Source organism: Ipomoea nil, unplaced genomic scaffold (genome assembly GCF_001879475.1).
Source record: "Ipomoea nil cultivar Tokyo-kokei standard unplaced genomic scaffold, Asagao_1.1 scaffold0848, whole genome shotgun sequence".
NCBI classification, from domain to species: Eukaryota; Viridiplantae; Streptophyta; class Magnoliopsida; order Solanales; family Convolvulaceae; genus Ipomoea; species Ipomoea nil.
The window spans coordinates 392,184-409,557 of NW_017617276.1; the positions used below are offsets into that span (position 1 = coordinate 392,184).

Below are 17,374 nucleotides of genomic sequence, written 5' to 3' on the forward strand. Positions count from 1 at the left end.
TGAGACGAGTCGGATCTTTAATTAATGGGTCAAATCTTTGATTAATGACACCTACAAAAATTTCTCAAAAGTCACAAAAAAAAAAAAAAATCTAACTATTATGGATGCTCTAAGATCCCAGCAGATTAAGCAGTAAATAAATAGTTCACCGATTGGAGAACAAAGGTAACATCACAATGTATCTTCTTCTTCTTCTTTTTTTTTTTAAATACTTTTTATCTCTATTTTCTTCATGCTTAATTAAGATACAACGAATAATACGATGCTCAAGTACCAGTTAAGTCCAGACTAGAGATTAAATTAAAAAAACACTTCTTTTATCACACATTTTACACTAACATAAGCCAAAAAATTAGATATGAATATTGATATCACCTTAATGTAATAAATTGCCTAATATAAAACAAGAAGTTTATGCAGTTTATACAGGAAACAAAAGGATTTATACTGTTACCATTGTTGCTATACCCCAATATCCAACATGAACTCGACTTACACAAGGAAAAACACACATGGGGTATGAAACTTTCCAGATCTGCGAAGATAGACTCACACACTTAAAGTAATAAGACTTGCAAAAACGAGTCGTTCAATACAAATTGCATATATCTCTATTAATATGATGTTTTCATACAATATATTAATATGTATATGATTGTACAATACATTGAATATTAATAATTGGCTGAAAATACAAATGATCCATAATTGATTAAAATGAAAAAGAAAATGGTCAGATCATTGTATTTAAATTTTTCACAATAATATTACACAGTATAATACATCAAATCATAATTATGTCATAAATCTTTCACAATTTAAACAAAGGAAAGGAAATATTTCAATAATACTCCGTAATATTCTACATCTTCAAGTAAAGATAAATTAAAAATGAAAAGGAAATATTTCAATCATAATATTTTACATCATCAATAGTAAATGCATATTTTAAACAATAGTAACGGTAAATTAGAAATGCAACGAAAATTTAAAATGAAACGGAAATATTTCAATAATAATATTCTACATCATTAATTAAAAATGGAATAAAAATTGGGTAAAAATATCACTGCGTCTGATATTCTTATCCCAAAAGGTTGAATCCTCAACCCCAAGGCCCACCCCGGCCCGACAGAGTATTTGGGATGATGTAAATCATGGTGACTCAATGGTTCAGCAGACAAGGCCACATGCCAGTGCTCACAAGGAATCTGTCCACTTTGGACATAATTCCCACATTGCCGCCGCCGAGGTTCGAACCATTAGGTAAAAATAGAACGAAAATTAGGTAAAAAATCACTTCATATGATATTCTAATTGACTAAAAAAAAAAGAATAATTGATTGAAAATGAATCTAATATTAATAATTGACTTAAAATATAAAAGGATCGCTAATTGACTAATATTCTACAATTATATATTTCCACCTGAGTCACCCATCCTGGTGGACTGAAGGTGTTAGCTCTAGACGATGATGGACAAGACTGTGTTGCTACTACAATGTCGTCTACAAAGAAGTTTCAATAATGCGTAAATACAATCATTGATATTATGTTTTTTTTTTTAAATGACAAAATTGCTATATATCTAGAAAACAAAATATATCTTCCATACAAATAAATGAACTAAAATAGTAATTCATTCTTATAATTGAGTTGCTAGATAACGAGCACATTTACCTAATTTATATAAAAAAAATACTAAATAATGATATATAAAATCTCCAAAGTTACAGCACTGCATGCGTACATCTACACATTAACTATTAATTTTCAAGCAATGATAACATCAAAACACATAAATGATCCAAACCACATCTTCAATTGCACTATATAATATTTAATATTCTAATTTAACTAATTATATATCGATCCAAATATTCTTAATATATTACAACAAATCTATTCCATGCATCGCACGCGGTCGAATTTTTAGAAATTTGCTTAATGTGTATTCATAAAATTAGAAAAATACGCGGTCGAAATAAAATTATAAAATTAACTAAATGTGTATTCATAAATATTTAGAAATTTGCTTAAATAAGTGTTGAAAAAGACGCTAGGCGCCTAATTTTTATTTATTTATTTATTTTTGAAAACCTGGGGTTCAACCACCTAGACTGCCTAGGTAGTCTGCTGCGGAGGAGGCCGATTTCGGCGTTTCTCGGCCGTCGGGCGCAGCCTAGCGCCTAGGTACCGATTAATCGGCGCCTATGCACGATTTTTGCAACACTGACTTAAATACATTTATATACTTATGTATTATATTAATCATACAAAATTAAAATATTAATTTGGTTAATTTATAAATTTAATTATCTTAATTATAAATTTAGCAATATGAATTATAATTAGGAAAATTATAGTATAGAATTAGCTTAAATACATATTAATAAATATTTCGGAGTATATGCATATTACAATAATATAGGGAAATACATCATATTGGAGTTTAAATTTACTCATAATTTATAAATTTTTTTTCTAAATATGAGTTTTTTAGTTTTTGTTTTAAATATTTATAATTCTTTATAAGATAGTATTTGCCCCTACCACCATTTGGAATGGTAATAGAGGTGCAATCACACTACACAATAGTTAACATGATTATCTTAGTTATTATTCATATTGTTGGAATTATAATATATATGAAATATAATTAATAATAAATCAATTTGATTATGTAAATTCCCTCTATAAATTTATTTAAATATGTATATGATTAGGGACTATATTAACAATACATAATTTATTTTAATTTTGTATGTTATGAAAATAGATATTTGACCAAATATATCCAACTATAGTATTATATTATATATTTTAACATCTTTTAATATTTTCTAAATTTTTATTTAAATTTATAATAATGTAATTTCTTCCGTGCATGTCACGGGTAAAACACTAGTTGTTATTAAGGAGATGCTTTTAATGCCACTTTCACGAAAAAGTTGATACTATGACAGAGGACAAAACAAGGTTAACCGTTACTGTGAATCAAGAAGATGTTTTTAATGCTGCTTTTCACGAGAAAGCTGACACTCTTATAAAGGACCAAACAAAGTTAAACATTGTTATTACGAGGACGCTTTTAATGCTACTTTCACGAGAAAATTGACACTATGATAAAGAACCAAACAATGTAAAACGTTGTTATTAAAGGGATGCTTGCGATGCCACTTTCACGAGAAAGTTACACTTTGACAAGGGACCAAACAATGTTAATCATTGCTATTAAAATAAATTTTTTTAATGTCACTTTCACGAGAAAGCTGACACTATGATATAGGACGAAACAAGTTTAAACATTGTTATTAAGGGGGTGCCTTTTATGCTACTTTCATGAAAAATTTGACACTTTGACACAGAACTAAACTATGTTAAATAATGTTATTAAGAAGGTCTTTTATTTATTTATTTATTTTAATGCCACTTTCACGAGAAAGTTGACATTCTTGATAGAGGACTAAACAAGGATAAACATTGATATTAAGATGATGTTTTAATGCCATTTTCGTGATAAAGCTGACGCTCTAATAGTAATAGAAGGCCAATTAAATATTGCTATTAAGAGATTTTTATATGATCATTTTCACACTTAAGGACCACATATAAAAGTGCCATAATACTCACATAGTAAAATAAGAATAATGTTTGATAAATTAGATTAGTCTTCTGGCAATAGGCGGGGAGGATACCTTTGGACAATTAAAAAAAAAGATTTTTAAATTAAAATTTTTATGAAAAGTTTCACCAAATATAGATATTTACTTGACATAGTCGAGTAAGAATAATGTTTGATAGATTAAAATTTGTAAAGAAATTTGACCAAATATAGATATGACATATTTTTATTTATGAATTAAACGGAGGACAACACATGACGTGAATATTTTGTCCAAAAATCCATAAAGTTGTAACTAATTCCTAAAAATACACAAAAAAGCCCCAAAAATATTTATATACTAATACAAATTCTCAGCAAATGAAACAAGGCATTCGGTACCGCACTGAGTCCGCAGTCACTTCCCCTCATCTCTCTCTCTCCCTCTTTCTCAGTATCTCCGGACACAGCTTTCTCTTCTTCTTCTTCGTTTAATCGTTGCTAATCCAGTTGCCCTAATTCTTTCCTTTCAAACTCAATCCGTATCCCAGAAGGGCTAACAATTGGAAGTTGGAACATACCAACTGGGAATCCTATCTCGAACAGCTGGCAAGACTAACAAGGTACACCACCGCATTCCTAATTTCCAATGGCTGTATGCAGAGTGAGACTGCTATGAGCTTTTTGTGTAATTTTTAATTTATTTTTTTCTTTAAAATTTCGTTTGTTGAAGACTAGGTCTAGAGTCTCGATTTCTCATACAGCGGAAAACAAATAATTCTTCGATTCAAGACTAGCCTGGCGGGTTATGGATTTTTGTAGTTCGGTGTGTGTGTAAAGGAGATGTAGAATAGTGTGACAGTATGAGTATGGCGGCCGCCGCACAGTCGATCCGTCATCCGGTTGCCGCCACTGGCGCCGGCAGTCTCGATGCTCTCTACAAAGTACTCTCCGACCTCTGCACCAGAGGCAACCCCAAGGTAAATTTGCGCTTGCTTCTATTACAAAATATTTATATACATTTGCTTTATTATTATTATATTATTATTATTTTTGTAGCAAATGAAGCCTGCTATATTTGAAGGAAAAGGTCACCAAAGGAGATAAATGAATTTGTTGTAGTTGTGTTTTCTGTATGTTACTTCTAAATGTGGAAAGTTTTATGGGTAGACACAGTCTCTTCCCACATGTGATTACTAATTACTTTCCCCTCTCTGGAAGCAGAATTAATTTGGAGTTTTGAGGGGCTATTCTTATCCGTTTTCCCTGTGTAATTATTATTTTTAGCTATAAAAAGATACATTTAGCTTTTACTGTTCTGCATGCCTGAAAGATCTTATGCTGGTTTTGTAGTTTAAAATGGACTTGGTCATTATGCAATTCTTCTTCTTCTTCTTCTTTTTTCACATAATTTTTCAAAATTAACCATTTGACTAATTTTTTATTTTTTAAGTTCTGTTAAATTGTGAGTGCTATTGTACTGCTAAATTAGCCTGGCAATGTATCTGATATATTTTATACACAGGATGGCGCTGCACTCGCTTTGAGGCGGCTTGTGGAGGAAGAATCTCGTGATCTTGCTGGAGAGGCTTTTTCACGCTTTATGGACCATCTCTATGAGCGAATTACTAATCTTCTTGAGAGTAATGAAGTTGCTGAAAATTTGGGAGCATTAAGGGCTATTGATGAATTAATAGATGTCACTATTGGTGAAAATGCATCAAAAGTAGCAAAATTTTCTAATTATATGCGAACTGTATTTGAAGTGAAGCGTGATCCTGAAATCCTGGTCCTTGCTAGTCAAGTTTTGGGTCACCTAGCTAGAGCTGGTGGGGCAATGACAGCAGATGAAGTGGAATGCCAGGTGTGTTCAGTTATTTTCTTATTGTTATTATTTGGGATTTTAAGATCTCATTCTTTTGGCATTTCAGGTAAAGAACGCACTTCAGTGGCTTAGTGGTGACAGGGTCGAGTATCGGCGATTTGCTGCTGTTTTAATATTAAAAGTAAGAATAATTTATTTTAACATTTAATATGTACATATTCCGCTGAAGCTTGGTTTTCTGTTCTACTAGCTTCTAAATCATTTCTCTAGTGCTGGTGCTTGATATGAAAAGGTTTGTTAGAATTCATGTCCAGAATGCAGTTTACTCTCTCTGATGATATGGCACTTATCTGTACTGGGTGTATCATGTCTGTTTTGGTGACTACTTCAGTCTGCTTGCATCTTATTTCAAACCTCTGAGGCATTTTGCTGCACTTAATTTGGCAGTCAAGTAGCTCTTTGGAGTATTTCACACAGACACACATATATGAGTAGTTGTTCTTGCACAGGATTTCCCTGAAAAAGTATTCATCTTTACTGTAGGAAATGGCTGAAAATGCTTCAACTGTATTTAATGTTCATGTACCTGAGTTTGTGGATGCTATTTGGGTTGCACTGAGAGATCCAACGCTTGCTGTTCGAGAGCGAGCTGTTGAAGCATTGCGTGCTTGCCTACGTGTTATTGAAAAGCGCGAGACTCGCTGGCGTGTCCAATGGTTAGTAGTGATTTTGTGTGTGCGTGTGTTACATAATAAGATATTAACATGCTAAGTATTTGCCTTCTTATTCATGCTCTCTAAAGGTACTACCGTATGTTTGAGGCCACCCAAGATGGATTGGGGAGAAATGCTCCCATTCATAGTATTCATGGCTCTCTGCTGGCAGTTGGAGAGCTGTTGAGGTTAGGATATTTCATAATTTGAGTTTAGTTCAGTGTTAGGAATTTCCTACTACATTGAGGTCTGGTCATGGTTGTTCTATGGCAATGTAACTTTACATCAAATTGCAGGAACACCGGAGAATTCATGATGTCAAGATACAGAGAAGTTGCCGAAATAGTCCTTAGATACCTGGAGCACCGAGATCGCCTTGTTCGACTCAGCATTACTTCTCTGCTGCCTCGAATTGCCCATTTCCTACGAGATCGTTTTGTGACAAATTATCTAACAGTTTGCACCTTTCCATTCGCTTTCGTCTAATGATTTCTGTTTCTGATTCTCTAGAAGAGTATTGATGAGGAAGATTTTTCATCTCCAACAATAACTGAAATTCTTTTTAATTTTGGTTGTGCAGATATGCATGAATCACATACTTCATGTCCTCAAAATACCTGCAGAACGGGCCAGTGGATTCATAGCTCTTGGAGAGATGGCTGGTGCTCTAGATGGAGAACTCATTAATTATTTGCCGACAATAACATCACACCTACGCGATGCGGTATGTAATGCACACAAGTGTGTTATTTTCTTATCCCTTGATTGGTTATCTCTCTCTACTTTTTTTTTTTTTTTCATTTTCTTTCCTTCTCACTTGTGTGATGTGGCATGAAGTTACTTCTTTTTTAATGGATCTTTATTATCTTTAGATTGCACCTCGTAGAGGTAGACCCTCAGTTGAAGCACTAGCTTGTGTTGGAAATATTGCAAAAGCAATGGGGCCTGCAATGGAGCCTCATGTCCGTAGTCTCTTGGATGCTATGTTCTCTTCTGGTCTTTCGCTTACATTGGTGGAAGCCCTGGATCAAATAAGTATAAGGTATTTTTGCAAATCAATGCATTTACAAACTTCTCATTCTTTTGTACTCTCGCTCAAGAGGTTTGTATTATGCATTATCTTTCTCAGCATCCCAACTTTGTTGCCTACAATTCAAGATCGGTTGCTGGAATGCATTTCAACAATCCTTTCAAGATCCCATCAGTCACGATCTTCTGTCACCTCAAGTAGGGGGCATATTGCAAATGCCACTCAACAAGTGCCAGAGCTTAGTGGTTCAGCTCTTGTTCAACTTGCTTTGCAAACTCTTGCTAGGTTCAATTTCAAGGTTTGTCCACTTGGGTCTGTGTATGATTTTTATTTTTATTTTTAAAATTTTTTATCTAATAATGAGTTCCTTTATTTTAGGGTCATGATCTTCTTGAATTTGCAAAGGAATCTGTTGTGTTATATTTGGAAGATGAGGATGGAGGAACAAGGAAAGATGCTGCCTTGTGCTGCTGTAAACTGGTTTCAAATTCTTTTTCTGGGATCTCTTGTACACAGTTCAGCTCTAGCAGGATTAACCGTACTGGTGGGAGGCGGCGCCGTCTTGTTGAGGAGGTTTTGCTTCTAGTTACTTTTCTTCATTTTCCTAATGAGTTTGATCTTGAAAGTGATAGACTAGGTTGCATATGCACAAGTATGGCATCCCAGTCAAAAAAGATAACACTGTCACTGGCTCACTGCCTCAGTTATGGTTATTGTTGGACACAAAATATAAAAAGTATAATATTCACACATACAGACTTTGCTAAAATTTATCTAGTTAATGCATATTCATGCCACGATCTAATTTTCATAACGTCATAACAATACACACACACACACACACACGCGCGTCATATGAGAACCACTCCCCAAGTGAGAACCTGTGGACAAATCCAAACCATCGATCTACAAGATCTTATGGATAAGAAATTAAGTAAAGGGAGCGGGCTCATTTTCATAAATATTACAAACTTTTGAAATTTGTAATATTTATGAAAACGACCCCATCCTTTTTTTTTTCTTTATTTTCAACCGTTAGATCTACTAGATAATTGTTTTGGATTTGTCCATAGGTTCTCACATGAGACATGGTTCTAATGGGAGCCGGACCTTATATATATAAGAGGCACACTCACATGAAAACATGTTCCCAGGAGAAAACTAAGAACCAATCTCAGTCGCCGATCTAGAAAAATCTAACGGATCTAATGCAATTTGAGAAAAAAAATGCGATGACATTCTGATAATTTTCTCCAACTTCAAGAGTGCAACTTGTAACCGTATAGAGTGCATTTCTAGATAAATCCTAAAAATTAAACCTAAAAACTAAATCATAAATACTAACCCCTAAATCAAACTAAAAAGCAAAATAGTAAACCAAATGAAAAAGCTATACCATTAACTTTAAAAGATGAACCCTAAGTGCACTGCCCTTTCAAACTTGCTAAAATGCACAATATAGTGTTGCAAAGTGCACCGTATAGTGTTGGAAGGTGCATTTATAAAGTTGGAGAAAATTACCAAAATGACACGGCTGTTTTTTCCCTTATGCTCTAGAACCGTTAGATTTGGCCAAATGGATGATTGATATTGGTTTTTAGTTTTCTGGGAATAAGTTCTCATATGATCATTTTCCGCTCTCTCTCTCTCTCTCTATATATATATATATATATATATATATATAGAGAGAGAGAGAGAGAGAGAGAGAGAGGAAAATGATCAAAACTAAAAACCATATATATATATATATATATATATATATATATATATATATATATATATCAATTCACTAACTAATCTACTGTTAGTGAAGTCCTAACTTGTCACCAGAAGTCCAAAACATAACTAATAATAAACAAAATTCAACAGTTAAATAGAAAATTAATATATCTTGTGAAATTTGAAGTTTATTTCAATTTATTTAATTATTTAATTTGACACATACTATGAGTATGAAGAAATGTATTCAATTAAAGGGAAATTATCTATGTAATCTCTTTTTCATGTCTAGAGGAATCAGACACTACATATTTAATGTATTTGAAATTGTGCATTATAAGTTGAGGTGCCTGAGGTTTCATATTAATTTTTAATTATTTTATCCTCTTGAAGTTTGACATGGACAGAAGTTGTCCAACTCTTGTGTATGATGTGGGTACTGTGACTATCTGGAAGTGATCAATATGCATGTTATAAATATAGATTATCTGTTTATTTGGTAATTGAAGACTTCCTTTCCTTCCATTTTGTACTGTTGAATACAATGTCTGCATATTCTTAGCAAGATATACCTATCCAAGAAAAAAAACTAGTGTCCACACTGGTCGATATTTTGGCAAACTTAACATTATAGATAACTATAAGGATGCTGAGGAATGTGTTTGCAGCTGAGTGAACTTTGTTGGGTTTTAAAAGGTAGAAAACATGTTGCTGCTTTCAAAATGATGATGCATCAGTTTAGAGATGAAACTCCCTACAGCCTGGAAATTCTTTTGGCTATAGTTAAATAAGATGATGCGGACCCACTATGGCACTATGTAGTGGACCTGAATGGCAGGGGAATCACTTTAAGAATCTTACAAATTCAATGAGAAAAGTTAACTAAAGACTGGTTATGAACCCTGTAAGAATCCGTAGGGTGCTTTCACCAAGAGTCACCAAGCATTTTCAATCCAACACTAGTTTAGGTTTCCATGAGAATCAAGATTTTAGAGTTCTTGAAAACTCTTGATAAATCTCAGGCACACAGGTACAGAAAGAATAGCAAAAGCTAAATTGTATTCATTATAAAAATCTCTGAATTTACATGTGCAAATAGGAGTGTTTATAGGCATCCTTCAAGCTAACCCTAATCTTGGTAGGATTAACTCATACTTACTAAATTATTTGCTTGTTAAGTATTCTAACTAGTTGGATAAGTAACTCTAAATAAATAAAATACAATTGTAACAATAAAACAACAGATTATTCTCCATGCCATAGATTAAATATCCCACATCAATTGCTTTAATTTGGCCCATCACCCATGTACTGGTTATTAATGCCATTTGGTAATTCCCACCAAATTAGAATACTCTTTGTGAAAGTAGAAAAGAAAGTTTATTGTCTTTCCTATGTGTCAAAAATGCTACAAGAGGTCCAATTTTTACACACGAGGCACACACAAGTTGGGCTAAGCCTGCTACTACAATCTAGGAGTAACATCCAACACTCTTCATGCCACAAAGAGTGCAATTTCCATCACCAAATTGGGCTTTGATTTATCTGACCATACAATTGGGCTTGAATAATATGATTTCACATGCCACAATGCTGATTTATATCTAATTGGCTGTAATGAGCTCCCCATGTGAATTGGGTCATCTTCCCAAATCAGAATATGCTTGGTCCAAAGTCAGATTGTTCCAAGGGCCACATTACATATTTACATCCCTCTTGGTTCCTTGCATGGTGTTAATTCTTGGGCTTCTAGCATCTTCTTGGGATTATTATTGGTGCTATTTGACTCACTTCACAAGAGCACATTTATAATGGGATAAATCTAAGAAACCTTTTAATAAAACAATATTGATACTTGTAAAAAAAGTATTGATACTAAGTTTTTCTTTATCTCTGCATTTCGGAGTCCAATTGTGACATATTTTCCCTGACATGATGTTTTATTTCTATTTATTTATATATATTTTTTGTACAGTTGAGTCTTTTTGTCATGTCATAAGGCTGCTGTGGGTGCAGATTGTGGAAAAACTGCTTATTGCAGCTGTGGCTGATGCAGATGTCACTGTTCGTCATTCTATTTTTTCTTCTCTTTATGGAAATGGAGGATTTGATGATTATCTGGCTCAGGCTGATAGTTTGACTGCTATATTTGCTGCTCTGAATGATGAGGTACTATCCATTTTCATTTAAAATGAGATATTGTTCATGTAGTCTTGAATTTCATGCGTGCAAACTTTCACCAGCACGGCAGCACCTCTTCAGTTACTGGTATCTCTGACTTTTCAAGCCCATGACAAATACCAATTGCTCCTCCTGCCCCAAATGGAAAACATTTTCTGAACTTGTTTAGTCTTTTAGGTTCTTTAAGTGAATTATTTATGAAAAATTATACATTTTGTTTACTTTAATTGTTTTTGGATTTTACTTTTGCCTTCCCACTGATCGAAAACTTCATTTTAAACACCTCTTAGTCATCCTATGCTGGATTGTTTGGTGTGGTATGTTTCTCTGATGAGTGTAATGCTGTTCTCTTCTCTTTGACACAACAAAGTGGTCTAGGAATTGTGTGTAGGTTTATATGAAGCTATTGTTGTTATAATGGACATATATATGCTTGCCAAGAGTATGTTTTGAATTTGAGCTTAAGAGTTGGTCTGACTTTTCTTTATTTTATTTGAGTGGTTTAGGATTTAATTGCTAGACATGTTTGAAAACTGAACTGATTGAACCTGCACAAACATGTTAAATATGAAGGTTCATAAATATTCTTCCCAATGAAGGTTCATAAATATGGTTGTTATGATAAGTGATCCGTAAGAGGTTTAGAGGTTGTGTTGGAGTGAATTTTTGCTCCCAGGTAGTCTTTACCTTTCTTTGCCTTTACTTTGGCCAGGATTTTGAAGTAAGGGAGTATGCAATTTTTCTTGTTGGGAGGTTATCTGAAAAGAATCCAGCTTATGTTCTCCCCGCACTTCGTCGCCATCTTATTCAATTGTTAACATACCTAGAACAAAGGTATTGCTATACTATCTTAGATAATAGGACATTCGGTAGTCTAGGACAATCTTAAAATTAAATTAAATAATATTTATTATATTAATATGACATCTGGTAGTCTGGTAAGAATATGGCTTAGTTGTTTTGATCCATTTGAAGCTTCTTATAATGGTCTGTCTTACACTATTAACAGTGCTGATAACAAATGTAAAGAAGAGAGCGCAAAGTTATTGGGTTGCTTAATCCGCAGTTGTGAGCGACTTGTCCTTCCATATATTGCTCCTATACACAAGGTTGAATATTCATATTAATAAGTAACTGTGTCAAAGTTATATATTAATTATTTTACTGCTATTTTATATTTGACTTGTATGTTTCCCTGTTTTCCAGGCACTTGTCGCAAAACTCAGTGAAGGAACTGGTGTCAATGCAAATAATGGTATTATTAGTGGTGTTCTGGTAACTGTTGGGGATCTTTCAAGAGTGGTAGGTAGATCTTTAATACATAGTAGTAAACTACCTTTGACATCAGATATCTCTGCTTGGTTACCTGGGCTGAATTTTTTTTTTCTAGTGGTGAACATGCTATTCTTTCTATCATTTATACTATAAAGCTATATACTTTGGATCTGAAATAAGTTTAATTTTGAAGTTTTGGTAGGTATGCCTACATTGCTTTTGCAATTTAAAGCTTCTTTGGTTTTATGATTAAATTTAGTATTGTAATTTATTATTAGTTATGCCATATATTTGGTATTCTCAAAGTATCATATTTTTTTCGTGATAAATGGGAGCTGTTTGCAGTTTGCTTGTGATAAACTATTTTTCACATAGGTTATCTAGCTATTGTTGTTTTCTCTGTTTTTCTTCCTCATCTCTTCCCCCCTCTTATCTATCTATCTTTAGGGTGGTTTTGCCATGAGACAATATATTCCTGAGCTTATGCCATTAATCGTTGATGCTTTACTGGATGGTGCTGCTGCTACTAAACGTGAAGTCGCTGTTGCCACACTTGGTCAAGTTGTACAAAGCACAGGGTATGATCTTTCTTTACATGACTATTCTTTTTATGCTGTTTCAAGACTGTTCTTTTTATGCTGTTTCAAGCTTGTTGTTCTGACTTCTCATCTTTGAGTTGGTGCTGGTAAATATTTTTTTAATTTGATTTTGCTTGAATTCTTTACTTCTCAAATTTATTTGCAGTTTTCTAGCTAGATTTTACATTTTAAGGTTGTCAATTACCTTAATTTGTTTTTTTCTAGGCTTCTTTACTTCATTGGTTCAGTAACCATCCAATTAAGGTGACTATTAATAGTAGATTTATTGAGAGGAAGCAGAATAAAGGTGGCAACCAGATAGTAAAAGGATGAATGACAATCTATCAAAAAAATGCAGGAATGAGGACAGTGAGTGCTATTTGTGAAACAGCTCTGTTACGAAAGAGAGAATTCTGAATATTCTGTACATTCTCAGAGAATACACAACACAGCCTTATATATATACATGCTAGAAGACACCAAACAAGGAAACAAATTTCCATACGACTACTTACTCCAAACCCTAAATCTCCAGGCTGCCTAATATATATAGATTCCATAACACTCCCCCTCAAGTTGGAGCATAGATATTAATCATGCCCAACTTGTTACACAAATAACTAACTCGAGTGCCATTAAGGGCCTTTTTGAATAGGTCCCCTAATTGTTCTCCAGTCTTCACAAATCCCGTGGATATTAAACCTTGCTGTATCTTTGCACGAGCGAAGTGACAATCGATCTCTATGTGCTTGGTTCGTTCATAGAATACCGGGTTGGATGCAATATGGAGAGCAGCTTGATTATCACATCATAGTTTTGCAGGGGTTGAAGTTTTGAAACCAGATTCATTCAGGAGGTTGTTTATCCACATCACTTCACATGCTGATTGTGCCATTGCTATATATTCAGACTCTGCACTCAAATGAGAAACCACATTCTGCTTTTTGCTCATCCATGAAACTAGATTACCTCCAAAGAAAACACAATAACCAGTTATTGATCTTCAATCCTCTTTAGATCCTGCCTTGCCCAATCAGCATCAGTGTAACACTCAATTTTAGTGTGACCATGATTCTTATATAGAATTCCATGTCCCGGGGCTCACTTCAAGTAACTCAAGATGTGCTCTACAGATGCCCAATGATCAACAGTTGGGATGCCATGTACTGACTCACACCACTAACAGTGTGTGCAATATCTGGATGAGTCACTGTCAAGTAGTTCAGCTTCCCAACTAATCTCTTGTACCTCTCAGGATCTTTAAACAATTCCCCCTCCTTTGGCAGTTGTATGTTTGGTATCATGGGAGTATTGCATGGTTTAGTCCACAGTTTTCCTGTTTCAGATAGTACATTTTTTCGTTGAGAAAGTAATATGCATGTTTTACTTCTTATAACTTCAATACCTAGGAAGTTTTAGTGGCCCCAAATCTTTTGTTTGAAATTGACTATGAAGAAATGTCTTGAGAGACGAGATCCCTTCGGTGTGACTCCCTGTAATGACAATGTCATCCACGTAGACCACTAACCAAATAATGCCTTTTTTAGACCACTTGTAAAACATGGAGTGATCTGATTTGCCTTTCACCATCCCAAAGCTCTCAACAGCTTGACTAAATTTCTCAAACTAGGCCCGAGGGCTTTGTTTCAACGACGAAGTCGGCATACTTTCCCCGAACTCCTCCTGAGCAACAAACCCAGGAGGTTGCTCCATTTATACTTCTTGGTGAAGATTCCCATGCAAAAAAGGCATTCTTGATATCAAGCTAATGTAGAGGCCAATCATGAATGGCAGCCATCGAAATGAGTAATCTGACAGAAGTAAGCTTAGCCATAGGAGAAAAAGTGTCAGAATAATCAACTCCATAAGTTTGGGCATATCCCTTAGCCACAAAACGACCTTTCCGTCGAGCAACAGACCCATCATAATTAAACTTGATAGTAAACACCCATCTACAACCAATAGGCCTCTTATCAACAGGCAGTGTAACCAATTCCCATGTACCATTACGATCCAGAGCATTCATCTCTTCAATCATGGCATCCCGCCACCCAGGATGGGACAAAGCTTCTTTAACAGTTTTTAGAACAGAAATAGAATCAACAGAAGCCATGAAAGAACAAGAAGCTGGTGACACATGACCATATGACACAAAGGAAGGACATGGGATAAGTACAACTGCGTTTACCTTTTCGGAGAGCAATTGGACGGTGATCGTCCAAGACTGGATCTAACGACGAAGAGGTGGCTTTAGGGCATTGTGTTGGCACCGAGTTAGGAGGAGTAACAGGAGGCGAATTCGGAATAGGTGCATCATGACGAGGCCGACGAGAATATACTTGTAAGACGGGTGGGGTAGGAACATAGGATATGACCGTATACATCAAAATGTCATACTCTTCCCCCTTATGGGTAGAATCTGGAAAGGAAGGGAAGAAAGGAATGTCCTCATGAAAAGTCACATCAATGGATACAAGGTACCTACTAAGCTCAGGAGAGTAACATCTGTACCCTTTTTGCACACGAGAATAATCAAGAAAGACACACTAGACTTTGGATCTAACTTGGTGACATTGGGATGAACATCCCGAACAAAACATACACAACCAAATACACGTGGGTCAATAAGGAACAAAGGCTTTGATGGATGGAGACAATGGAATGGAGTTTTTCCATTCAAAATCGTGGAGAGAATGCGATTGATTAAGAAACAGGCTGTGGAAACAACATTAACCCAAAACTGCTTGGGAACCCCCCTCTGGAATAGCAAGGCCCTTGCAATCTCGAGCAGATGCCTATTTTTGCGCTCAGTCACCCCATTTTGGGAAGGTGTGTCGACACAAGAGGACTTATGTAGCATACCCTTCTGAAGCATATAAGAGGCAAAGGGGAATGAAAAATATTCCTTAGCATTATCACTGCGTAAGATTTTAACGAGCACCCCAATTTGGGTTTCAATTTCAGCACAAAACCCACGAAACAAACCATGCAATTCAGAACGACTCTTCATCAGATATAACCACGTCATACGAGAAAAATCATCAACGAATGTAACAAATTACTTAAACCCAGGTTTTAGAGGTCACCGAACACAGTCCCCATACCTCGGAATGTACTAACTCAAAAGGAGCAGTTGCATGTTTGTGGACTCTAGGACTCAAATGCACGCGAGGGTGCTTAGAAAACTCACATGACTCACAAGGTAAAGAGGACAAACTCCGAAGTTGAGGACACAATGTCTTTAACAATGGAAGAGAAGGATGGCCCAGACGACAATGAGCATCAAAATGGGTGACAACACTGGAACAAGCCGCAGACTCCAGCCTCGTGGTGTCAAGAATGTAGAGACCCCAGACACGTGCCCTTATCAATAACCCTCTTTGTCGTAAGATCCTGAAACAGACAATGGTCACGAAAGAGTGTAACACAACAATTTAAAGCACGAGTAAGTTGTCTGACTGAAATTAAATTGAACGAGAAGTCAGGCAGGCTCAAGACAGATGACAAGGGGAGCGAGGGGACAGGAAAAATGGTACCAGACCCAAGTACATGGGAGGTGGATCCATCTGCTAAGGTAACATGAGGACTATGTGTATAGGGTGAAAATGTGGAAAATAGACTAGAGTTACCTGTCATATGATTTGTGGTTCCTGAGTCTATGATCTATTTGGAAGAGGCGAGAGAAGGCAAGAAGTTGTGTTACCTGAGTTAGCAATAGCCGTGGCCGAAGATGATGAATGCTTTAGAGAGGCTCGGTACCGAGAAAACTTAGCAAACTCATCAACAGAGATTAGGACCAACTTAGCAGATATATCAGATTGATATTCAACCATACAAAAAAAAAAAAAAACAGATCACAAAGCACCAAAAATAGGAACCTGAAGGTGTACGATACAACCTGACTAGAAAGCAAAAGGCAATGGTCCAAACTAAGTCCAGAACCAAGACAAACGAACTTAAGCGACCCAGGAACAAGAAACAAAAAAAATTTCCGACCGCCGGAGATACCTCACGCGCCGGTGCGTGACAGAGGTTGACGGCGGCGCGTGAGACCCCCCCTTTGAGCAGAAGGGACTCGAAACCTGCCGGCGAGGTCGACTGACGGCGGCGCTCCTCCCTAGGTGGGCGGTGACGACATCAGAAGCGAAAAAAATCCTTTATCGTAAAGGCTCAGATACCATGTTACGAAAGAAAGAATTCTGAATATTCTGTACATTCTCAAAGAGAATACACAACACATCCCTATATATACATGCTAGAAGACACCAAACAAGGAAACAAGTTTCCATACGACTACTTACTCCAAACCCTAAATCTCCAGGCTGTCTAATATATATAGATTCCATAACAAACTCCATGAAATGAAGGCCTTGAAAGTGATGCCAATTATGAAATGAGAAAAAATGGGACAAACTGTAGAGAAGCAGGGAAACTGGTGGAGTTTTGGAT

General features: G+C 35.5%; 1 protein-coding gene across 3 annotated transcripts in view; it reads left to right on the plus strand.

The window, feature by feature from the left end:
- Positions 1-3,997: 3,997 nt before the first annotated feature.
- The window catches only part of LOC109178500 (serine/threonine-protein kinase TOR), a 33,944-nt gene continuing 20,567 nt past the window's right edge, over positions 3,998-17,374 (plus strand). For all 3 annotated transcript variants that reach the window (XM_019328123.1, XM_019328122.1, XM_019328124.1), the window contains exons 1-16: positions 3,998-4,227; positions 4,338-4,584; positions 5,130-5,468; positions 5,536-5,610; positions 5,973-6,145; positions 6,232-6,330; positions 6,439-6,598; positions 6,723-6,866; positions 7,015-7,184; positions 7,272-7,470; positions 7,551-7,745; positions 10,908-11,060; positions 11,785-11,906; positions 12,082-12,181; positions 12,279-12,374; positions 12,795-12,925. In XM_019328123.1, coding sequence (XP_019183668.1) covers positions 4,468-4,584; positions 5,130-5,468; positions 5,536-5,610; positions 5,973-6,145; positions 6,232-6,330; positions 6,439-6,598; positions 6,723-6,866; positions 7,015-7,184; positions 7,272-7,470; positions 7,551-7,745; positions 10,908-11,060; positions 11,785-11,906; positions 12,082-12,181; positions 12,279-12,374; positions 12,795-12,925 — 2,273 coding nt within the window. In that variant the 5' untranslated portion in view covers positions 3,998-4,227; positions 4,338-4,467. The remainder of the gene's footprint in view (positions 4,228-4,337; positions 4,585-5,129; positions 5,469-5,535; positions 5,611-5,972; positions 6,146-6,231; positions 6,331-6,438; positions 6,599-6,722; positions 6,867-7,014; positions 7,185-7,271; positions 7,471-7,550; positions 7,746-10,907; positions 11,061-11,784; positions 11,907-12,081; positions 12,182-12,278; positions 12,375-12,794; positions 12,926-17,374) is intronic.